Source organism: Bombina bombina, chromosome 4 (assembly GCF_027579735.1).
Source record: "Bombina bombina isolate aBomBom1 chromosome 4, aBomBom1.pri, whole genome shotgun sequence".
NCBI classification, from domain to species: Eukaryota; Metazoa; Chordata; class Amphibia; order Anura; family Bombinatoridae; genus Bombina; species Bombina bombina.
The window spans coordinates 1,092,085,970-1,092,111,831 of NC_069502.1; the positions used below are offsets into that span (position 1 = coordinate 1,092,085,970).

Sequence of the window (25,862 nt, forward strand, 5' to 3'; positions counted from 1 at the left end):
ATACAACCATGTGAAACTATGGAAAACACTAAAAGCAAGTCAAGACACAACTACTGTGACTTTAAATTATTGGGTATAAAAAGGCAAAGAGGAAGTATACAGGCTCATCTTGAAAAAAGCCTCCAGCTGAAACGCGTTGATGTGAAGCAGTCCTGTGTAGCTGGCCAGCTCTTCATGGACAGATTGTGAAGGAACCACTTTGAACCTTTTACCCAGTGAAATATATGGTAACAGTTTACCCAGCCTAAACACCCGTTTTGGATATCAGTGTGAAGGCTAAAAAGGAAAGAGACAAAGAGACTAAACAACGAGGTGTTTATTCGACACTGAAAAGTTCACCTACATCAAAAACCGTAGAACAGAGTGGGTTCGAAAAGTACACCGGTAATCCGACCGCTTGATTGGCTATTCGGGCAGACACGTGATACGTGACGAAATCACGTCAGAAGACCACCAACGGCTGCCTGAACGCCAACTGCACGCTGCAGGAGAGCAGGTCGGAGAAAGCGGTCAGAGTGATACACGCTTTCGGATTCTGGTGAGTACTAAACCCCTCTGGCTTTAAAACTATAACGGCTCCAGTGAAACCACCTTCCACACACCCAGACGCCATCACTTGTACTATCTTAAGTGACTTAATTCTTAAAGAAAATACTTACAAGTAAAACCAAACTGTACTATTTGCATCAAAGGAACAGTGGTGTAGAATACTCACACCTAAGGAACAGTAATGCAGATTACAAACATCCCTTGGACATTGTTAACATATTAAACCGTAGCAGCATCTCCATTTACCTACTATTAACAGAAAATATTGTCTTGTACTTGTACTTTACCATTTTTCCTGTACCTTTTCTATTAATTGAAAGCTTTTTATATATATTTTAAAAGGTGCACCTTATCTTACCTATGAACTGTATGTATCTTATTACTTAACCTATGAACTGTATGCATATTACGATTTTACTTATATTTTATTAGATGTGTAATAAATTTGTTGAAAGAAAATATTGGTATATATTTGCTAATAGTAAAAGTTTATAGCAGACCATTCCACATTAGGACACCATTTCTAGTTATTTATTGGTAGAGCCCCTGAGCGCACTCACACCTTTGGTTTTTTAGTGTATATAATTTGAGTGTGAAATTTGGGATTATCACACCAGTGAGTTGCCAATTCTACCACACAGGGTATACTTGTGTTGTTATGTTATAGGAAAGAATTAAGTTAGGACTGGGCTTAGGTTGATGTTGTGCACGGGGCTCCGCAGTGTGAAGATCTTAGGTTAGGAGTAATTTTAATATCTTTCAATACTGGTCTGTTTAGGCTAGGTGGGTTCAAGGTCAGGGGTTTAAGGTCAAGAGGGGTTCAAGGTCAAGATGTCTTAGGTTAGGGATCATTTTAAGTAGGTGGTATTCCTGTGTGGGGTTTAATAGTGGTTAGGAGAGTTTAACACAGCCAGGTTTTTTTGCAATTGGGTCTTTGGCAGCTTAACTTAAGTGGTTAGTAATAGTTAGTTTTTTTCAGAGGGGGCTTGTGACATTTAAGAAATATAATGCTCTAGGGTCCATGTAGTTTAGGGTTTATTATGATGGAGTTAGGTGGAATTTTTCCAGACAAAATTAACACAAATATATTTTTTATTATTATATTCTAATTAATCACTATTATGATGTTAAAAAGTTTAATTTCCTTGTAACTACACTACATTGCTTTGATATTATATTAAACAGAATGCTTAAAATAATAAAAGAGCCTGAATAAAAAACTTTCGGCTAGATTTAGAGTTTTGTCGGTAACGACCCGTGTAGCTAACGCTGGCTTTTTTCCCCCCGCACCTTTTAAATACCGCTGGTATTTAGAGTTCACAGAAAGGCTGCGTTAGGCTCCAAAAAGGGAGCGTAGAGCATTTACCGCCACTGCAACTCTCAATACCAGCGGTGCTTACGGACACGGCCAGCTTCAAAAACGTGCTCGTGCACGATTCTCCCATAGGAAACAATGGGGCAGTTTGAGCTGAAAAAAAACCTAACACCTGCAAAAAAGCAGCGTTCAGCTCCTAACGCAGCCCCATTGTTTCCTATGGGGAAACACTTCCTAAGTCTGCACCTAACACCCTAACATGAACCCCGAGTCTAAACACCCCTAATTTTACACTTATTAACCCCTAATCTGCCGCCCCCGCTATCGCTGACCCCTGCATATTATTATTAACCCCTAATCTGCCGCCCCCGCTATCGCTGACCCCTGCATATTATTATTAACCCCTAATCTGCCGCCCCCGCTATCGCTGACCCCTGCATATTTTTTTTAACCCCTAATCTGCCGCTCCGTACACCGCCGCAACCTACGTTATCCCTATGTACCCCTAATCTGCTGCCCCTAACACCGCCGACCCCTATATTATATTTATTAACCCCTAATCTGCCCCCCACAACGTCGCCGCCAGCTACCTACAATAATTAACCCCTAATCTTCCGACCGGACCTCACCGCTACTATAATAAAGTTATTAACCCCTAATCCGCCTCACTCCCGCCTCAATAACCCTATAATAAATAGTATTAACCCCTAATCTGCCCTCCCTAACATCACCAACACCTAACTTCAAGTATTAACCCCTAATCTGCCGACCGGACCTCGCCGCTACTCTATTAAATTTATTAAGCCCTAAAGCTAAGTCTAACACTAACACCCCCCTAAGTTAAATATAATTTTTATCTAACAAAATAAATTAACTCTTATTAAATTAATTAATCCTATTTAAAGCTAAATACTTACCTGTAAAATAAACCCTAATATAGCTACAATATAAATTATAATTACATTGTAGCTATTTTAGGATTAATATTTATTTTACAGGCAACTTTGTAATTATTTTAACCAGGTACAATAGCTATTAAATAGTTAATAACTATTTAATAGCTACCTAGTTAAAATAATTACAAAATTACCTGTAAAATAAATCCTAACATAAGTTACAATTAAACCTAACACTACACTATCAATAAATTAATTACATAAAATACCTACAAATAAATACAATTAAATAAACTAACTAAAGTACAAAAAATAAAAAAAGAACTAAGTTACAAAAAAATAAAAAAATTATTTACAAACATTAGAAAAATATTACAACAATTTTAAGCTGATTACACCTACTCTAAGCCCTTTAATAAAATAACAAAGCCCACCAAAATAAAAAAATGCCCTACCCTATTCTGAAATTAAAATAGAAAAGCTCTTTTACCTTACCAGCCCTTAAAAGGGCCTTTTGCGGGGCATGCCCCAAAGAAAACAGCTCTTTTACCTGTAAAAAAAACATACAATACCCCCCCCCAACATTACAACCCACCACCCACATACCCCTAATCTAACCCAAACCCCCCTTAAATAAACCTAACACTAAGCCCCTGAAGATCATCCGAACTTATCTTCACCACGCCGGGTATCACCGATCAGTCCAGGCTCCGAAGTCTTCATCCAAGCCCAAGCGGGGGCTGAAGACGTCCATCATCGGGCTGAAGTCTTGATCCAAGCGGCGGCTGAAGAGGTCCATCATCGGGCAGAAGTCTTCATCCTATGCGGGCAGAAGAGGAGATCCGGACCGGTAGACATCTTCATCCAAGCGGCATCTTCTATCTTCTTCCATCCGACGACGAGCGGCTCCATCTTCAAGACCTCCGGCGCGTATCCATCCTCTTCTTCCGATGTCCTAACACAGAATGAAGGTTCCTTTAAGGGACGTCATCCAAGATGGCGTCCTTTGAATTCCGATTGGCTGATAGGATTCTATCAGCCAATCGGAATTAAGGTAGGAAAATTCTGATTGGCTGATGAAATCAGCCAATCAGATTCAAGTTCAATCCGATTGGCTGATCCAATCAGCCCATCAGATTGAGCTCGCATTCTATTGGCTGATCGGAACAGCCAATAGAATGTGAGCTCAATCTGATTGGCTGATTGGATCAGCCAATCGGATTGAACTTGAATCTGATTGGCTGATTTCATCAGCCAATCAGAATTTTCCTACCTTAATTCCGATTGGCTGATAGAATCCTATCAGCCAATCGGAATTCGAGGGACGCCATCTTGGATGACGTCCCTTAAAGGAACCTTCATTCTGTGTTAGGACGTTGGAAGAAGAGGATGGATCCGCGCCGGAGGTTTTTGAAGATGGAGCCGCTCGTCGTCGGATGGAAGAAGATAGAAGATGCCGCTTGGATGAAGATGTCTACCGGTCCGGATCTCCTCTTCTGCCCGCAAAGGATGAAGACTTCTGCCCGATGATGGACCTCTTCAGGCGCCGCTTGGATCAAGACTTCAGCCTGATGATGGACGTCTTCAAAAGGGGGGTTTGGGTTAGATTAGGGGTATGTGGGTGGTGGGTTGTAATGTTGGGGGGGGGGTATTGTATGTTTTTTTTTACAGGAAAAAAAAGCTGTTTTCTTTGGGGCATGCCCCGCATAAGGCCCTTTTAAGGGCTGGTAAGGTAAAAGAGCTTTTCTATTTTAATTTTAGAATAGGGTAGGGCATTTTTTTATTTTGGGGGGCTTTGTTATTTTATTAGGGGGCTTAGAGTAGGTGTAATTAGCTTAAAATTGTTGTAATATTTTTCTAATGTTTGTAAATTATTTTTTTATTTTTTGTAACTTAGTTCTTTTTTTATTTTTTGTACTTTAGTTAGTTTATTTAATTGTATTTATTTGTAGGTATTTTATGTAATTAATTTATTGATAGTGTAGTGTTAGGTTTAATTGTAACTTAGGTTAGGATTTATTTTACAGGTAATTTTGTAATTATTTTAACTAGGTAGCTATTAAATAGTTATTAACTATTTAATAGCTATTGTACCTGGTTAAAATAATTACAAAGTTGCCTGTAAAATAAATATTAATCCTAAAATAGCTACAATATAATTATTCGCTATATTGTAGCTGTATTAGGGTTTATTTCACAGGTAAGTATTTAGCTTTAAATAGGATTAATTAATTTAATAAGAGTTAATTTATTTTGTTAGATAAAAATTATATTTAACTTAGGGGGGTGTTAGTGTTAGGGTTAGATTTAGCTTTAGGGGTTAATCCATTTATTAGAATAGAGGCGAGGTCCAGTCGGCAGATTAGGGGTTAATACTTGAAGTTAGGTGTTGGTGATGTTAGGGAGGGCAGATTAGGGGTTAATACTATTTATTATAGGGTTATTGAGGCGGGAGTGAGGCGGATTAGGGGTTAATAACTTTTTCTTCTGTTAAGTGTGATCAGTCCACGGGTCATCATTACTTCTGGGATATTACTCCTCCCCAACAGGAAGTGCAAGAGGATTCACCCAGCAGAGCTGCATATAGCTCCTCCCCTCTACGTCACTCCCAGTCATTCTCTTGCACCCAACGACTAGATAGGATGTGTGAGAGGACTATGGTGATTATACTTAGTTTTATATCTTCAATCAAAAGTTTGTTATTTTAAAATAGCACCGGAGTGTGTTATTACCTCTCTGGCAGAGTTTGAAGAAGAATCTACCAGAGTTTTGCTATGATTTTAGCCGGAGTAGTTAAGATCATATTGCTGTTCTCGGCCATCTGAGGAGTGAGGTAAACTTCAGATCAGGGGACAGCGGGCAGATGAATCTGCATAGAGGTATGTAGCAGTTTTTATTTTCTGACAATGGAATTGATGAGAAAATCCTGCCATACCGATATAATGTCATGTATGTATACTTTACACTTCAGTATTCTGGGGAATGGTACTTCACTAGAATTACACTGTAAGAAATACATAAAGCTGTTTAATAACTAGAGATTATGTTTAACATTTTTGCTGGAATGTAAAATCGTTTTCATTTGCTGAGGTACTGTGTGAATAAATGTTTGGGCACTATTTTTCCACTTGGCAGTTGCTTAATCTGTTTTTCTGACAGTTTCTGTTCTCCCTCACTGCTGTGTGTGAGGGGGAGGGGCCGTTTTTTGGCGCTTTTACTATGCATCAAATATTTCAGTCAGCAACTCATTGTATTCCCTGCATGATCCGATTCATCTCTACAGAGCTCAGGGGTCTTCAAAACTTATTTTGAGGGAGGTAATTTCTCTCAGCAGAGCTGTGAGAATTATAGTTTGACTGAGATAAAAAACGTTTATTCTGTAATTTGTTTCCTGCTTTCAGAATTTGTTATCTTTGCTAATGGGATTAAACCTTTGCTAAAGTTGTGTTGTTTACAAGGATTGAGGCTATAACTGTTTCAATTTATTAATTTTCAACTGTCATAGATCTTCTGTGCTTCTTAAAGGCACAGTACATTTTAATATTATTCTAATTGAATTGTATTTCCAAGTTGCAAGTTTATTTGCTAGTGTGTTAAACATGTCTGATTCAGAGGATGATACCTGTGTCATTTGTTGCAATGCCAAAGTGGAGCCCAATAGAAATTTATGTACTAACTGTATTGATGCTACTTTAAATAAAAGTCAATCTGTACAAATTGAACAAATTTCACCAAACAACGAGGGGAGAGTTATGCCGACTAACTCGCCTCACGTGTCAGTACCTACATCTCCCGCTCAGAGGGAGGTGCGTGATATTGTAGCGCCGAGTACATCTTGGCGGCCATTACAAATCACATTACAGGATATGGCTACTGTTATGACTGAGGTTTTGGCTAAATTACCAGAACTAAGAGGTAAGCGTGATCACTCTGGGGTGAGAACAGAGTGCGCTGATAATATTAGGGCCATGTCAGACACTGCGTCACAGGTGGCAGAACATGAGGACGGAGAACTTCATTCTGTGGGTGACGGTTCTGATCCAAACAGACTGGATTCAGATATTTCAAATTTTAAATTTAAACTGGAAAACCTCCGTGTATTACTAGGGGAGGTGTTAGCGGCTCTGAATGATTGTAACACAGTTGCAATACCAGAGAAAATGTGTAGGTTGGATAAATATTTTGCGGTACCGACGAGTACTGAGGTTTTTCCTATACCTAAGAGACTTACTGAAATTGTTACTAAGGAGTGGGATAGACCCGGTGTGCCGTTCTCACCCCCTCCGATATTTAGAAAAATGTTTCCAATAGACGCCACCACAAGGGACTTATGGCAAACGGTCCCTAAGGTGGAGGGAGCAGTTTCTACCTTAGCTAAGCGTACCACTATCCCGGTGGAGGATAGCTGTGCTTTTTCAGATCCAATGGATAAAAAGTTAGAGGGTTACCTTAAGAAAATGTTTGTTCAACAAGGTTTTATATTGCAACCCCTTGCATGCATTGCGCCGATCACGGCTGCAGCGGCATTCTGGATTGAGTCTCTGGAAGATAACATTGGTTCAGCTACTCTGGACGACATTACGGACAGGCTTAGAGTCCTTAAACTAGCTAATTCATTCATTTCGGAGGCCGTAGTACATCTTACTAAACTTACGGCGAAGAATTCAGGATTCGCCATTCAGGCACGCAGGGCGCTGTGGCTAAAATCCTGGTCAGCTGATGTTACTTCTAAGTCTAAATTGCTTAATATACCTTTCAAAGGGCAGACCTTATTCGGGCCCGGGTTGAAAGAGATTATCGCTGACATTACAGGAGGTAAAGGCCATGCCCTGCCTCAGGACAAAGCCAAAGCCAAGACTAGACAGTCTAATTTTCGTTCCTTTCGTAATTTCAAAGCAGGAGCAGCATCAACTTCCTCTGCACCAAAACAGGAAGGAGCTGTTGCTCGCTACAGACAAGGCTGGAAACCTAACCAGTCCTGGAACAAGGGCAAGCAGACTAGGAAACCTGCTGCTGCCCCTAAAACAGCATGAATTGAGGGCCCCCGATCCGGGATCGGATCTAGTGGGGGGCAGATTTTCTCTCTTCGCCCAGGCTTGGGCAAGAGATGTTCAGGATCCCTGGGCGCTAGAGATAATATCTCAGGGATACCTTCTGGACTTCAAATACTCTCCTCCATGAGAGAGATTTCATCTGTCAAGATTGTCAACAATCCAGACAAAGAAAGAGGCGTTTCTACGCTGCGTACAAGAGCTCTTGTTAATGGGAGTAATCCATCCAGTTCCACGATCGGAACAGGGACAGGGGTTTTACTCAAATCTGTTTGTGGTTCCCAAAAAAGAGGGAACTTTCAGACCAATCCTGGACTTAAAGATCCTAAACAAATTCCTAAGAGTTCCATCGTTCAAGATGGAGACTATTCGGACAATTTTACCTATGATCCAAGAGGGTCAATACATGACCACTGTAGATTTAAAAGATGCTTACCTTCACATACCGATTCACAAAGATCATTATCGGTACCTAAGGTTTGCCTTCCTAGACAGGCATTACCAGTTTGTGGCTCTTCCATTCGGATTGGCTACAGCTCCAAGAATCTTCACAAAGGTTCTGGGTGCTCTTCTGGCGGTACTAAGACCGCGGGGAATCTCGGTAGCTCCATACCTAGACGACATTCTGATACAAGCTTCAAGCTTTCAAACTGCCAAGTCTCATACAGAGTTAGTGCTGGCATTTCTAAGGTCACATGGATGGAAGGTGAACGAAAAGAAAAGTTCACTCGTTCCACTCACAAGAGTTCCCTTCCTGGGGACTCTTATAGATTCTGTAGAAATGAAGATTTACCTGACAGAGGACAGGCTAACAAGACTTCAAAGTGCTTGCCGCACCCTTCATTCCATTCAACACCCGTCAGTGGCTCAATGCATGGAGGTAATCGGCTTAATGGTAGCGGCAATGGACATAGTACCCTTTGCACGCTTACACCTCAGACCACTGCAACTGTGCATGCTAAGTCAGTGGAATGGGGATTACTCAGACTTATCCCCTTCTCTGAATCTGGATCAAGAGACCAGAAATTCTCTTCTATGGTGGCTTTCTCGGCCACATCTGTCCAGGGGGATGCCATTCAGCAGACCAGACTGGACAATTGTAACAACAGACGCCAGCCTTCTAGGTTGGGGTGCCGTCTGGAATTCTCTGAAGGCTCAGGGACAATGGAGTCAGGAGGAGAGTCTCCTGCCAATAAACATTCTGGAATTGAGAGCAGTTCTCAATGCCCTCCTGGCTTGGCCCCAGTTGACAACTCGGGGGTTCATCAGGTTTCAGTCGGACAACATCACGACTGTAGCTTACATCAACCATCAGGGAGGGACAAGAAGCTCCCTAGCTATGATGGAAGTATCAAAGATAATTTGCTGGGCAGAGTCTCACTCTTGCCACCTGTCAGCAATCCACATCCCGGGAGTGGAGAACTGGGAGGCGGATTTCTTAAGTCGTCAGACTTTTCATCCGGGGGAGTGGGAACTTCATCCGGAGGTCTTTGCCCAAATACTTCGACGTTGGGGCAAACCAGAGATAGATCTCATGGCGTCTCGACAGAACGCCAAGCTTCCTCGTTACGGGTCCAGATCCAGGGATCCAGGAGCAGTCCTGATAGATGCTCTGACAGCACCTTGGGACTTCAGGATGGCTTACGGGTTTCCACCCTTCCCGTTGCTTCCTTGATTGATTGCCAGAATCAAACAAGAGAGAGCATCAGTGATTCTAATAGCACCTGCGTGGCCACGCAGGACTTGGTATGCAGACCTGGTGGACATGTCATCCTGTCCACCTTGGTTTCTACCTCTGAAACAGGACCTTCTGATACAGGGTCCCTTCAAACATCAAAATCTAACTTCTCTGAAGCTGACTGCTTGGAAATTGAACGCTTGATTTTATCAAGACGTGGATTTTCTGAGTCAGTTATTGATACCTTAATACAGGCTAGGAAACCTGTTACCAGAAAGATTTACCATAAGATATGGCGTAAATACCTATATTGGTGTGAATCCAAAGGTTACTCTTGGAGTAAGGTTAGGATTCCTAGGATATTGTCTTTTCTACAAGAAGGTTTAGAAAAGGGTTTATCTGCTAGTTCATTAAAGGGACAGATCTCAGCTCTGTCCATTCTGTTACACAAACATCTGTCAGAAGTTCCTGACGTCCAGGCTTTTTGTCAGGCTTTGGCCAGAATTAAGCCTGTGTTTAAAACTGTTGCTCCACCATGGAGTTTAAACCTTGTTCTTAATGTTTTACAGGGCGTTCCGTTTGAACCCCTTCATTCCATTGATATAAAGTTGTTATCTTGGAAGGTTCTATTTTTAATGGCTATTTCCTCGGCTCGAAGAGTCTCTGAATTATCAGCCTTACATTGTGATTCTCCTTATTTGATTTTTCATTCGGATAAGGTAGTCCTGCGTACTAAACCTGGGTTCTTACCTAAGGTAGTTACTAACAGGAATATCAATCAAGAGATTGTTGTTCCTTCTTTATGCCCAAATCCTTCTTCAAAGAAGGAACGTCTACTGCACAACCTGGATGTAGTCCGTGCTCTAAAATTTTACTTACAGGCAACTAAGGAATTTCGACAAACGTCTTCTCTGTTTGTCATTTACTCTGGGCAGAGGAGAGGTCAAAAAGCTTCCGCTACCTCTCTTTCTTTTTGGCTTCGTAGCATAATTCGTTTAGCTTATGAGACTGCTGGACAGCAGCCTCCTGAAAGAATTACAGCTCATTCTACTAGAGCTGTGGCTTCCACTTGGGCCTTCAAGAATGAGGCCTCTGTTGAACAGATTTGCAAGGCTGCAACTTGGTCTTCGCTTCATACTTTTTCCAAATTTTACAAATTTGACACTTTTGCTTCATCGGAGGCTATTTTTGGGAGAAAGGTTCTTCAGGCAGTGGTTCCTTCTGTATAAAGAGCCTGCCTATCCCTCCCGTCATCCGTGTACTTTTGCTTTGGTATTGGTATCCCAGAAGTAAGGATGACCCGTGGACTGATCACACTTAACAGAAGAAAACATAATTTATGCTTACCTGATAAATTCCTTTCTTCTGTAGTGTGATCAGTCCACGGCCCGCCCTGTTTTTAAGGCAGGTAAATATTTTTTAATTTATACTCCAGTCACCACTTCACCCTTGGCTTTTCCTTTCTCGTTGGTCCTTGGTCGAATGACTGGGAGTGACGTAGAGGGGAGGAGCTATATGCAGCTCTGCTGGGTGAATCCTCTTGCACTTCCTGTTGGGGAGGAGTAATATCCCAGAAGTAATGATGACCCGTGGACTGATCACACTACAGAAGAAAGGAATTTATCAGGTAAGCATAAATTATGTTATTATAGTAGCGGTGAGGTCCGGTCGGAAGATTAGGGGTTAATTATTGTAGGTAGGTGGCGGCGACGTTGTGGGGGGCAGATTAGGGGTTAATAAATATAATATAGGGGTCGGCGGTGTTAGGGGCAGCAGATTAGGGGTACATAGGGATAACGTAGGTTGCGGCGGTGTACGGAGCGGCAGATTAGGGGTTAATAATAATAATATGCAGGGGTCAGCGATAGCGGGGGCGGCAGATTAGGGGTTAATAAATATAATTTAGGGGTCGGCGGTGTTAGGGGCAGCAGATTAGGGGTACATAGGGATAATGTAGGTTGCGGCGGTGTGCGGTCGGCAGATTAGGGGTTAAAAAAATTTAATAGAGTGGCGGCGATGTGGGGGGACCTCGGTTTAGGGGTACATAGGTAGTTTATGGGTGTTAGTGTACTTTAGAGCACAGTAGTTAAGAGCTTTATGAACCGGCGTTAGCCCAGAAAGCTCTTAACTCCTGGCTTTTCTCTGCGGCTGGAGTTTTGTCGTTAGATTTCTAACGCTCACTTCAGCCAAGACTCTAAATACCGGCATCAGAAAGATCCCATTGAAAAGATAGGATACGCAATTGACGTAAGGGGATCTGCGGTATGGAAAAGTCACGGCTGGAAAGTGAGCGTTAGACCCTTTCCTGACTGACTCTAAATACCAGCGGTAGCTCTAAATCTAGCCGTTAATTATTTAGTGTAATCTTCTAGTGAAGCACTGTACTTAAGAATCATTTGAAATCATTATGCATATGACAAAGCTTATTTGTGTATCAGACATGCAGATGTATAATATTATGTAGCATTCCTTTATCATTGCCAGCACAAATTATTTATGTATTGGAGAGTGTGTGGTTTACACTCATAAGATTCTATTTACTTGAAGTACAATTGTAAATATACTATACCGTTTATTTCTACCTATACTGATTATAACTCCAACCTTTATTGTTTGTTTGTCCTTATCTCATATTCATCAGCCATCATTGAACCCTGCTCTTATTGGCTACTGACATTTTAGTTCATGGACTATAGAGAATGAAATCAGTAAAACAGAACTAATATTCCTTGTTTAAAATGATGCTGAATTGCGCTAAACGTCTAATTCCTCTATACTGGAAACAAATAAAGTGTACATCTTTTAATGAATGGAGACAGAACAAGACCTCTCTACTTAGAAAATCCATATACATTAAAGCGAGTAAATTAGATTTCTTCCTTTATGTAGTTATATTGAAGCAGAACCCTCTGAAGGTAATATGATTATTGATGGTAGCGATCTTGTCTGGTTTATTTCCGGAATACTGGGGATTACCTATTTAACCCCCTTTTTCCCCCTTTTTTATTTATTAATCACGTAAACTCATAATAGGTTGAAGTAGAATTTACCACTGAACATATTGCTATTAAATATGAAGGCTTATAACAGATGGTATAGAATCATTATGTATTAAATGTATCTGTTATAGACATGAGTACTGTCTCTTACTTCTTTAGTTATGTACTGATTTATTACATTGATTTACTGTATAACAACCTAGTGTGATGACACATATGGACTTATGTGTATGTTATTTTTATTTTCTTGTTGAAAAATTCAATAAATATATTACACTCAAAATAAAAAAATAATAATAATTAAAAAAAGCACTAATTTCACCACCAGCCTTAGATTCTCAGCTACTCTACCGTATCAGGAAATAGGGATGCAATGTATGTTACTATAATGTATAAATATATTAAATCAAACTTACAGATAATACTGATTATATATGATACTTACCTGCATTACTTGAATTCACAATGACTTCTGACATTCTCAAACCTGATTTTGCAATTGAATATATTCGATTCTCCTATATAAAAAAAATACACAAACATATTGAGATGTATTTATTTATTACTCACTATATTTTATATGAACTGGTAAAACCACTATTTAGTCTTAGAAGTAATTTTCTTATACTATGAGAGATCTATCCTTACTTTGGGGAATATGCTCTATAGAGTGGATGTCTTTCTCTAGGAATTTAAAAGGACATGTTAATCCTATAAAATATGCTCTAATTAACTGGAGATTTTATTATCACGCAAATGTTACTTAAAGGGACAGTCTACACCAGAATTTTTATTGTTTTAAAAGATAGATAATCCCTTTATTACCCATTTCCCAGTTTTGCATAACCAACACACTTATAATAATATACTTTTAACCTCTGTGATTATCTTGCCTCTAAGCCTCTGCAAACTGCCCCTTTATTTCAGTTCTTTTGACAGACTTGCAGTTTAGCCAATCAGTGCCTGCTCCCAGATAACTTCACGTGCACAAGCACAGTGTTATCTATATGAAATACGTGAACTAACACCCTCTAGTGGTGAAAAACTGTTAAAATGCATTCTGAAAAGAGGTGGCCTTCAAGGTCTAAGACATTAGCATATGAACCTCCTAGGTTAATCTTTCAACTAAGAATACCAAGAGAACAAAGCAAAATTGGTGATAAAAGTAAATTGGAAAATTGTTTAAAATTACATGCTCTATCTGAATCATGAAAGTTTATTTTGGCCTAGACTGTCCCTTTAATAACTATAAACTCCCTCACAAAAGACTTAAAAGGGACATGATAACTCAAATATTGAAACACTTGAAAGTGATGTAGCATAGCTGTAAAAAGCTGACTAGAAAGTATCACCTGAAGATCTCTTGTCAGCTTTTTACAGTTATGCTGCTTTCAAGTGATTTAGCATATGAGTATTATGTTTCTTTAAAGGGATATGAAACACATTTTTCTTTCATGATTCATATAGAGCATGCAATTTTAAACAACATTCTAAATCTTATTTTGCTTCATTCTCCTGGTATACTTTGTTGAAGAAGCAGCAATGCACTACTGGGAGCTAGCTGAACACATTGGGTGTGCCATTAACATGAGGCATATATGAGCAGCCACTAATCAGCAGTTCCTTAGCCTACCTAGGTATCCTTTTCAACAAAGGAAAACACATCCTTTTCCACAAAGGATACCAAAAGAACAAAACTAATTACATAAAAGTAAATTGGAAAGTTGTTTAAAATCACATGCTCTATCTGAATCATGAAAGGAAAAAAAATGGGGTTTATGTCCCTTTAAATACACAGTTATATTTGCTCACCATGTGAGCCACTGAACCAGGACATGGTCAGTGACTGGTGGCTATATAAATATGCCGCTCCTGGCTGGCTCACTGGTCATATCCTGCTTAGAAGTGACAATGCATAGCAGCTTTAAAGCAAGAGTTTAAAGGGACAGTAAAGACAAAATTACATTACATATATTCAGATTGAACATGTCATTTTTAACAACTTTGTTGCAGCAACACAATACAGGGAGTTAGTTGTTGATTGGTGGATACACTTATATACCTCTTGTCATTGGCTCAAAAGGCTTATTCAGCAAGCCCACCTAGCGCTGCTCCTAAGCCTACCTATGTATATACTCTTTAATAAAGCATATAAGAACTAAGCAAATTAGATAATAGAAGTAAATTGGAATTTTGTTTAAGATTGCATGATGTGTCTGAATAATGAAAGTTTACATTTCGCTTTACCCTCTATTTGACTATGGGCCAGATTACGACTGGAGCGCAATTGTTGTTATATATATATATATATGTGTGTGTGTATGTATAAATATGTATTTATGTATTTATATATGTATTTACAGGCATAAATACACATATATACACATAAATATATATGTATATACGTGCATTGGAGACCTATGCAGTTAAGTAGATGAAAACATGTAAAAGCATATTTATGCAATATTCATTTTTAATAAAGGTTTTAACTATGTAGTTACTGTAAATATGTCACATTCCAATGTTCTGCACATATATATATATGTATATATATATATTTATCTATATACTGTATAATCATGTAGATATATAGGTATAGATATATATTGTACCAAAAAAACATCACACATATGTAAAAATACTTATTTATGAATAGATAGAACATATTCTTGTATGTGAAGATCATTGCAATGTAAACTATTCATATTTTCATGTCAGGTTAGCACACATGAGAATATGCGATTGGGTTTGAGAGTGGGGTATTAGGTGTTTTTTCCACTTTTTTTTCTCTAATGACTTCTATGGGGAATACGTGAACGTGCACGTTTTATTCTAATTTCGGCTTTTTGCGCTCGGCGGGTTATCGTGCAAGCGAAAAACTGTTTACTTTTAACTCATAATACGAGTGCAACCCAATGAGCGCAAAAAGCTTACTTAGTTAAGCTAAATAGATAATAGAAGTACATTTGAAAAGTTGTTTAAAATCTTATTCTCGATCTAAATCATGAAAGAAAAAAATTGGGTTTCATATCCCTTTAACACAGAGCAGAGGATATTCACTCTTAGTGGGGTGGTGACAGTAAAGAATTTTATTGGCTGTACCACTATCTCTGCTGTAGATTAGAAGATGCAATAAACGTAGGGTGGCCGGCACAGACAGGTAAACAAATATAATTTTTTTTTTTATATAAATTATAAAAGCTATAACACTTAGGTGCTACAATACTTTACATGTATTGCATAAAAGCTAACATTACTATTCCTTTAACATTCAAATGTACTATAAACCTCTACACTACCCTGACAAATTTTAAGCACATCTGCTCATTAGTTAGAGTTACAGATGTGTTAAAAAAACTCTGATATATATATATATTCATATGTGTGGTTTGTAGTGGTTGGAAACATTTTAAGTCTATCTAGTCATTGCCAGCCACAGTTATAATTATTTCACATATTTACCCAAGAAGGAAATCGATGAAGTGGAGGTGTGGGAGGTTTTCCACAAGTGGCCTTGTCTTGGGAAGTTTTTTCATCCACAGTATTATGATGGTCTCTTATGTCAGATAACCGCTCATCACATCCAGTATCCATTTTCTGCAAATAACTTAAACTCTGTTCATCAATCAGATCAATGTCCGTTTCCTGAGGTCTATAGGGCTTTACCATACTTATAGCATTTCTGTTTCTACCAAACATTCTATCAGAGCTCATCTGAGGTTGACTTAGGTGCTTCTTGGCCAAAGCTGTATTTAAGTTTAAGATATTGGGTATCTGTTGTTTAGGAGATGGTAGGTTGGATGCTAGATCTTTTGAGGTTGTGCACTGTGCTCCAGTTGTTGGAATACCATTTACATTTTTTGATGAAAATACAGATGTTCTCTCTGTGCTGTTGCAACTTGTTTCATTAGTACAGAATGAGATGGTCTGTCCTTGGGACCGAAGTCTAGAATAATCACAAGAATTGTCCAGTTTTAGTCTTTGATTAGAAAATGTAAAATATTTTTTGCCACCATAGATGTTTTGTGCAACCTTTGGAAATTGTTTCTTTAAGGAACATGCTCCTATTTGGTCAGAGATTCTTAATTCTAAAGTTTCATCTTCATAGGTAGAGTTGCTGTCCTCCGAAGCTGTGAGATACATTTCACTTCCCATTTGACTGGCTTGGTTGTCTTCTTCTGAAGTTTGACTTGATAGTGTAGATACACACCTGGTATTGGCTTGAATGTTTTTTGCTTCCTCATCTGAGCTCCATTCGCTAACAGTAATGCTGGGGATATCTGTGTTCAGCCTTCCTTTTCTTGATGTTTCCATAAGATTGATATTTTGGAGTATGGAGGCCGGCGTAGTGAAGCAATCCTGCCACTTGCCGCTAATCATCTTCTCTTTCATGTGAAGTTCTGTTGGGAGCAAGAAAACAAGTATATGGGCTCAATCTGATTTTGACTCTTTAGATGAAAGAAAGATCTTAATCATATTTTCTATATGTTCAAATGGGCAATTGCATTCAACATAATATACTGTACATATCATGCCAATGAAAAACATGTTTTAAATGTTACAGTTTTTTTTAATAAAAATAGGGATTTTCTAAACTGAAAACAGGTTTAAAACTTCACATAGATTTGCTTGTTGACCCTGTATCAAATAAATAACGCTGGTTTTATATTTGTGTGGGTGTGACAGGTAGGCTCTCAATCACTGCCAGAGTATGCTATGAGCGTACAGATACTTAAAAAAGATGCTTTTTAAAAGATATATATAATAAAAACATTTAAAACTATATTTTTTTTAGTAAATTACAGAAAGAGAGGGCAAAATAATGTGAGTACATTACAATGTTGTTGTTTTTTTGCTAGGTATAATTGAACATTTTAGGGTAGATTACAAGTGCAGCACAATTGATTACGCAGGGTGCGTTATCGTGCTCTATGTTTTATTAATAGATTTCCCTCATATTACAAGCAGTAAGTTAAGTTTTAAGCACAATCCAAAATACAGCTGCAAAATGTAGTGGTTTTTGAGACCTGAAGCAAACCATTATCGCCTGTTAGTTTGTATAACAAAATGAACAAAAACAAAGGTTTTAAAGGGACACTGTACTCAAACATTGCTTTCTCCTTACTGTGTTTCCAATGACTTGTTATACCAGCTGCAGAGCATAAAATGTAACAGAAACAGGTCATTTATGTTTATTTTTGTTTATGAAATAATTGCTTTTGCTTATTAAAAACTCATCACATTTAAATGGACTGTACTTGCAGAAAGAGCAGATATCCTTATCTTATCTATTTCTCTACACACATGTGCCTCTTTATTTTATCTCTTTGCCTATATACAAAGTTTGAAACTTAGGGCCTGAACCTTAAAAACTTGCTGGCATGGAGAGAAATCATCAGCTGAGCCCCATAATGTAAAGTAGGTCCCCTTAATTAGATACACAGCTCCATTTAAAACAATCCCTTAGGGACCTCCTAATAGTGACAAGATGTCTTATAGAATCTCACCAGACCAAAGAGCTATAAAGAATCAGGTCTTCAAGGCGCCATTATCTAAAGCTCTAAGCTCTAGGGAGATGATCTAAGACATCTTGTCTGTACTGTGAGGTGCCACCTATACTAAAAAATGTTACGCCTAGATTACGACTTTTGCGTTATGAGGGGTGCGGTGCTAACGAGCATTTTTTTCTCACTGCTCACTTCCCTACAGCGCTGGTATTACAGGTTTTTACAAACCCGGCGTTAAAAGGCAAGAAGTGAGCGTTGAGCAAAATTGTTTTCCTTACCGCACTCCAATACCAGCGCTGCTTAAGTCAGCGGTGAGCTGGTCGTACGTGCTCGTGCACGATTTCCCCATAGGAATCAATAGGGAGAGCCAGCTGAGAAAAAGTCTAACACCTGCAATAAAGCAGCGTAAAACTCAGTAACGCAGCCCCATTGATTCCTTAAGGGAAATAAAATTTATGTTTACACCTAACACGAACCCCGAGTCTAAACACCCCTAATCTTACACTTATTAACCCTAATCTGCCGTCCCTGACATCATCGCCACCTACATTATATTTTTGAACCCCTAATCTACCGCTCCGGACATCGCCGCCACTATAATAAACATATTAACCCCTAAACCGCTGCACTCCCACCTCGCAAACATTAGTTAAATATTATTAACCCCTAATCTTCCGCCCCAACATCGCCGCCACCTACCTACATTTATTAACCCCTAATCTGCCGTCCCCAACGTCGCCGCCACTATACTAAATTTATTAACCCCTAAACCTAAGTCTAACCCTAACACCCCCTAACTTAAATAGAATTACAATAAATCTAAATAAAAATTAATATTATTACCTAAATAATTCCTATTTAAAACTAAATACTTACCTGTAAAATAAACCCTAAGCTAGCTACAATATAACTAATAGTTACATTGTAGCTATCTTAGGGTTTATTTTTATTTTACAGGCAAGTTTGTATTTATTTTAACTAGGTAGAATAGTTAGTAAATAGTTATTAACTATTTACTAACTACCTAGCTAAAATAAATACAAATTGACCTGTAAAATAAAACCTAACCTAAGTTACACTAACACTACACTACAATTAAATAAATGACCTAAATTAAATACAATTAAATAAATTAAATACAATTAGCTAAAGTACAAAAACAAACAAACACTAAATTACAGAAAATGATAAACAAATTACAAGATATTTAAACTAATTACACCTAATCAAATAGCCCTATCAAAATAAAAAAGCCCCCCCCCCAAAAAATAAAAAAAACCCTAGCCTAAACTAAACTACCAATAGCCCTTAAAAGGGCCTTTTGCGGGGCATTGCCCCAAATAAATCAGCTCTTTTACCTGTAATTTTTTTTTTACAAACAACCCCCCAACAGTAAAACCCACCACCCACACAACCAACCCCCCAAATAAAAACCTAACTAAAAAAACCTTAGCTCCCCATTGCCCAGAAAATCGCATTTGGATGGGCATTGCCCTTAAAAGGGCAGTTAGCTATTTTGCGGCCCAAAGCCCTAACCTAAAAATAAAACCCACTAATTCATATAAAATGTGCACAACAAAATTTGTATTTTAAACAAATATTTGAACCATTCACACAAAAATAAGCAGGGAAAAATTGTATTGTTAAGGTGCATCAAAAATCGTAACAAAATTCTTCACCAAAAATTGTATGTAAACAAAAAAGTAAAATTAGTATGTAATTTACACAGGAATAAATTAAATAAAATATGCACAGCGTAAATCGTAATTGTAGTACACTGGATGTGCAAAAATCACACAGAAATTTGAATTTATAAATACAAAATGCACAGCGTAATTGTTGTTTTTTCGTAAAATGGGCTGAACATGGGCGTTCCATGGGCTTATATGACAATGTCTCACTAATTCTATGAAGATTTTCGCACTGCAGATATCACAGTTTTTTCTCGCCAACTAAAAGGTGGCGAGCTTTTCTTAAAACAATACGAACACTTATAACCTCAATAGAAAAACAAGTGCATACTAAAATATAGGCGAATGTAAGATGCTATAAGCAGAAAGCAGCATAATGTGAGTTATATTGGCTGCAGGATTTTAATTTTAAAGTGATCCCCCTGCTCCCTGATAACTTCGCACTAAGGAGCGAAGTTTCCCTAACCAGTGAGCTCCAATACTTTTAATAGGAGCCATCTTGCAACTCGCAGGGACTGCCCCTTTTTTATGATTATTGCACCGGGGAAGCTCTGCGAGTGTCAGCGAGAAAAACAAGGTTTGAGCTGGCGAAGATTATATCATCAAGTTCACAGTGTCCTTTTCCCCTGGCTCAGTTACCACCAAGCTTACAAAGCTCTGACTCTTTCAGAGGGTGAAATCTCCTCTAAGGACCCTGATTCAATAAATGAGCCAGAGACTGATTCCACGTTTAGATTTAAAGTGGACATATACGCTTCCTGCTTCAGGCGGTTTTGAATACCTTAGAACTATCAGAACCGAATCCAGAGGATTCCAAGCATGTAAATAAGTTGAATTACGTTTTTAAAGCTCTGCTCAAAGTGCCTAAAGCCTTTGAAGCATCAGACTTGGTTAGAGAATATGTAGCCAAAGAAGATACCAGGCATTCCTTTTGCACCTTCTAATAGGTTCAGAAGAATGTATCCACTTTCAGAGAAGAATTTAACAGCCTGCGAAGTTGTCCCTAAGGTGGATGGAGCTATTTCCACCTTAGCAAGACACAGTACAATTCCTATGGAGGATAGTTCTGCATTTAGGGATCCAATGGACGGCAAATCTGAGTATTTGCTTAGGAAATGATTTTCCCACTCAGCTCTTCAGCTTAGACCTGAAGTAAAAATCACCTGTGTGACTGCTGCAGTGTCCTTCTGGTGTGATTCTCTGTCTCAGATGGTTTCTGATCAATATTCTAAGGATATTTGCAGCTGCATTAAAGTCCTGAAGATGGCTAATTATTTCATTTGTGATGCAGTCTTTGACATCATCAAAATTGATGTCAAGAATATGTCCATTGCTGTTTTATTAAGGAGAGCTTTATGGATTAAATCTTGGTCAGCTGATATGATCTCTAAGAATAGGCTATTATCAGTCCCTTTTGACGGGAAGATGGTTTTTGGATCGGAATTGGATTCTATTATCAAAACTTTTTTTTCTACCTCAGGACAAGTCTAAGGGGAAGTACAAACAAACAAATTGTTTTCGTTCCTTTTCCTCCCCTAGAGATCAAAAGTCCACATCTAACCAGAAGTCTAAATCCTCCAAGCCTTCCTGGAAGCCTGGACATTCTTGGTCTAAGAACAAAAAGACCAATTCAAGTCATAAATCTGCATAAAATCTGTCCAGAAGATCTTCTGGTAGAGGGCAGATTGATTCGGTTTAAGAAGGCCTGGTCTCAATCAGTTCAGGATCCCTGGGTTGTCAATATTATACCCAAGGGTTATTGCATAGGATTTCGCACTAAGCCTCCATGGGAACGGTTTAATCTGTTGTAAAGGGGGCAGCCTTTGTTCAAGGTGTTTAAGACCTAGGTGACATGGCAGTGATCCAACCTGTTCCAATCTCTTAATAGGGACAGAGTTTGAGAAATTGTTCTTCTTCCAAGAGTCATTGCCAGAATCAAACAGGAATCAGCTTTTGTAATTCACATACTGTAGCTCCAGCATGGCCCTGTAGAACTTGTTATGCAGACTTAATTTAGATGTCATCCCTTCCTACATGGGCTCTACTCCTAAGTAAAGATCTGCTGTCTCAAGGACCCTTGTATCTTCCGGATCTCAAATCATGAATATGACAGATTGGAGTTTGAACAACTAGTTCTCAAGAACAGAAGTTTCTCAGATTCTGTTATCTTGACTTTACTGCAAGCCAGAAAGCCTTTCAAGCAGAAATTTTATCATAAGATTTTGAAAGCTTACTTTCTTTGGTGTTCTTCTAGAGGTTTCTCTTGGAAATCTTTTAGAATCCCCAGAATTCTTCACTTCTTTCAGGTTGGACTGGATAAGGGTTAATCAGCTAGTTCTATAAAGGGTCAGATTTCATCATTATCTGTTTGTTTCACAAAAGATTGCCTGATGTTCAAACTTTTGTTCAAGACTTGGTGAGAATTTGCCCTGTTATTAGGCCTATTTCTCCCCTTAGAATTTGGTTCTGTTTTGCAAGCCCCCCCCCCCCCTTTGAAACTCTGCATTCTCTGGACCTAACGTTATTATCATGGAAGTTTCTCTTTCTTCTAGCCATTTCTTCCACTAGAAGAGTTTCTGAATTATCAGTCTTGTCTTCTGATCATCCTGAAGGTAGAGTCTTCAGAAAATATTAATAAGGATATTGTTCCTTTTCTGTGCCCTAATTCTTCTAAATTGAAAAAGAAAGGAAGGATGGCGCTAAGAGCAGAGTGTAAGAGAAACTGACCGTATAAAGATTAACCGTATATAAATAAAACTCAACGTGAAATGACAGCCTAAAGTGATGCTAATGTGGGAAATACCTAGTAAGTGTTACAATATAGAACCAGGATATTACAATAGTTCAATGTCTAAATAGGATTAGTGCCTCTTAAACAAGAGCATGGAGTGGTCCTAATAGTGATAAAACACCTGACAGGATTGTAGACTCCGGATAGTCAGGAATTGACCCAGGCACTATATGTAAACAAAAGGAAACCCTGATGTGACAAATGGAGTGAAACAATAACTCTAAATAAAGTCCCTATACTAAAGGGAAAATATAAGTGTATATACTAAGTGAAAAATGTGATAAGGCTACACATTAGCTATAAATGACACAAATTACGAAAGGAAGGTTTTATAAAATAGAACTTTATATAAATTAACAGTAACAAACCAAGTAGAGAAATGCTAAGTAATTGCCAATATACCTAAAAGGCAAAAATCCTAAAAAAAATTATATCTTAAAAGGAATCTAACAATTAAAAAATGCATATGAGCATGATGCGATAATAAAGCACATATACAGACAAACACTGTTAAATATAAATGGGACGTTTCCCAAGATAAAAAACGCTTGGATATAAAACAATTGTATATTAAACTAACCACCTTCAAAAAGCCACCTCGAAAATGCCACCTTCAAAAATCCACCTAAATGGCGAGTGTGTACGCTGAACCAGTAGAATATATATAACACAGTCCAGATTGAGTATTTGGATGAAGTATTTTGTTGAAATATTTTGATTACGGATACAAAGTGATATTTATCACCATAAGCGGAAATGTCCTGGGCTATACCTTCTTACTATGCAAGACAGGAAAATCAGTAGCCGAACATTTAACTTGAACAAAAGTCACAGGTGTTTTATGAAAAACTGGTACTCATGGTTGCTTGCCAGAAACAGTTTCTTGCATTTCAATATGGATTCAAGGAATTTTTACGGCCTGCACTTAGTGCGTCTGCACGCAGGCAAATTCAGGAAATCTGTATGTGATGTTACCAAGAAATACAGCTGGGAATGATCAAGTCTCTCAGGCATGCATGAGGAGCCAACACAGGACCTGTCCACAGAGTTGCAGGTCAGCAGGTGATTAAAATTAGCCTGAAACCGCCCTGTTAGTAGACGTAAACGATGCTCAGGTAAGAACAGATGAAAGACAGTTTGGCCAAACTGGTAGTAAAAAATGGTTTAAAGTGAATGTAAATTTTGATGTTTAAGTGCCTGGTTTTTAAAACTTTGATTAAAAACAGGGGCACTTTAATTCATCAAAATTTACATTTCACTCCTGTTGTGACAAAAAACTTACCTTTTAAACTACACAGCAGCTGCTGCTTCCTCCGGTCTCACAAGCCCTTTCTGATGTCAGAAATGATTGATAGGTCATCCTCCAATCACAGATTCCCCCCCGGGGGATTCAGTGTCTGATTCACTGCTCTGATTGGAGGAAGCCAGATACCTCATTTTAGACCCAGGAAGAGGCTTTGAAACAGGTGGAGGAAGCTGGAGCTGCTGTGAAGATTAAAAAGTAAGTTTATTTTCACAACAGGAGTGAAATGAAAATATTGATGAATTAAAGTGCCCCTGTTTTTAATCAAAGTTTTAAAAACCGGGCACTTTAGCATCAAAATTTACATTCACTTTAAGATCAACAAGCTGGTTCGCTTCAACGCGTTTCACAGTGACAACGGGCTTTTTCAAGATAAGGCCTACAAGGATACAAGTGATTAACCAAGTGAACCAGCGCCTCCAGTTAGCACACCTGCTCATTCTACTAGGTCTGTATCTACTACTTGGTCCTTCTAAAATGATGCCTCGTTGGAACAGATTTGCAAGACGGCAACTTGGTCTTCTCTCCATACCTTTTATAATTTCACAATTTTGATATTTATGATTCTTCCGAAGTTTGGATGGAAAGTTCTTCAGGCAAGATTGTCTGGCAAATAGGAACTGCCATCCTATTTGCCCCCCCCCCCCGTTTTTAATATGGACTCTCAGCTTGTGTATTGTATCCCACATGTTATGGACACCTATGGAATCATTTTATGAAAGAAAACAGAATTTATATTTACTGATACATTTCTTTTTTTCGGGATGATGAGAGTCCATAGGACCCACCGGTTCTTTTTTTGCTACATGGGCAACAGTTCTTATTTGCACCTCTTAACCTCTTTCCTACCTTTTCTGTCCCTCTCCTCTGCTCAGCTATACGTAAACTGAGTGGGGAGAGGAGGTGGGAGGGATTAAAGATTTTGTGAGGGTTCTTGACCTGCTCCTAGTGGCAGGAAATATACCCCACATGTTATGGACACCTATGGACTCTCATCATCCCAGAAGAAAGAAATTTAGTGGTAAGTATAAATTCTGTTTTTCGCTTTAGTTAATTTTTGTTCATGGTCGCATTTGTTTCAATTTTTTTTTGTTTCAAACTAAAAATTTAGTTTTGAGCATTTGTTTTGCCATTTGTCTTTATCTGAAGCTGTAATTAGCTATATCAGCTTTAATTTCGTCATTCTATGTAATTCTTAAAGGGACACAAACAACTTTCAAAATTACTTTTATTATCAAATATGCTTCATTCTTTTGTTGTCCTTTGCTGAAGGAACAGCATTGCACTACTGGCAGCTAGCTGAACATATCAAGTTAGCCAATCACAAGAGACAAACGTATGTAGGCACCAATCACCAGCTAGATCCCACTTGTGTAGGATATGTGGGTATTCATTTTCAACAATGAATACCAAGAGAAGCACATTTGAAAATAGAAGTGATTTTAAAAGTGTCTTAAAGGGACATGAAACCTCAATTTTTTGTTCCTTTATTCAGATAGAGTACTGGTTTTCAAACCTGTCCTCAGGCCTCCAAAACAGGCAGGTTTTCAGGACTACCTTGGATGAGAGCTGGTAAAATAACCAGGTTCACCTGTGCTCCAGTTCAGATATCCTCAAAATGTGTCCTGTTAGGGAGGCCAAAGACAGGTTTGAAAACCAATGAGATAGAGGGCATACAATTTTAAACAACTTTCCAATTTCGTTCACTTAGTATCCTTTGTTGAAGAAGCAGCAATGTATTACTGGGAACTGAGTGAGCCAATAAAATAAGGCATATATGTGAAGCCACCAATCAGCAGTTCCTGAGCCTACCTAGGTATCCTTTTCAGCAAAGGATATCAAGAAAACACAACAAATTAGAAAAAATAAGAAAATTGGGTTGTAATCAACAAAATTAGGTTCTATCGATCAATGTCAGAAATATCCTGTATGTTTTTGGATAACAAACAGGGCCGGACTGGGAAATCAGACCGGCCCTGGAAACTTGTATGGACTGAACCAGCCCCGCCCCACCCCTTTCAGCTCAGCCCCGACCCTTCCAGCCCAGCCAAGCCAACTATGCCCCCTAGTTTTATCCCACAT

General features: G+C 38.6%; 1 protein-coding gene across 1 annotated transcript in view; it reads right to left on the bottom strand.

Moving 5' to 3' along the window:
• PLEKHH2 (pleckstrin homology, MyTH4 and FERM domain containing H2) overlaps positions 1–25,862 on the bottom strand; it is a 359,537-nt gene that overhangs the window by 144,564 nt on the left and 189,111 nt on the right. The window contains exons 8-9 of the mRNA XM_053712285.1: positions 15,951–16,888; positions 12,934–13,006 (exon numbers count right to left, since the gene is read on the bottom strand). Coding sequence (XP_053568260.1) covers positions 12,934–13,006; positions 15,951–16,888 — 1,011 coding nt within the window. The remainder of the gene's footprint in view (positions 1–12,933; positions 13,007–15,950; positions 16,889–25,862) is intronic.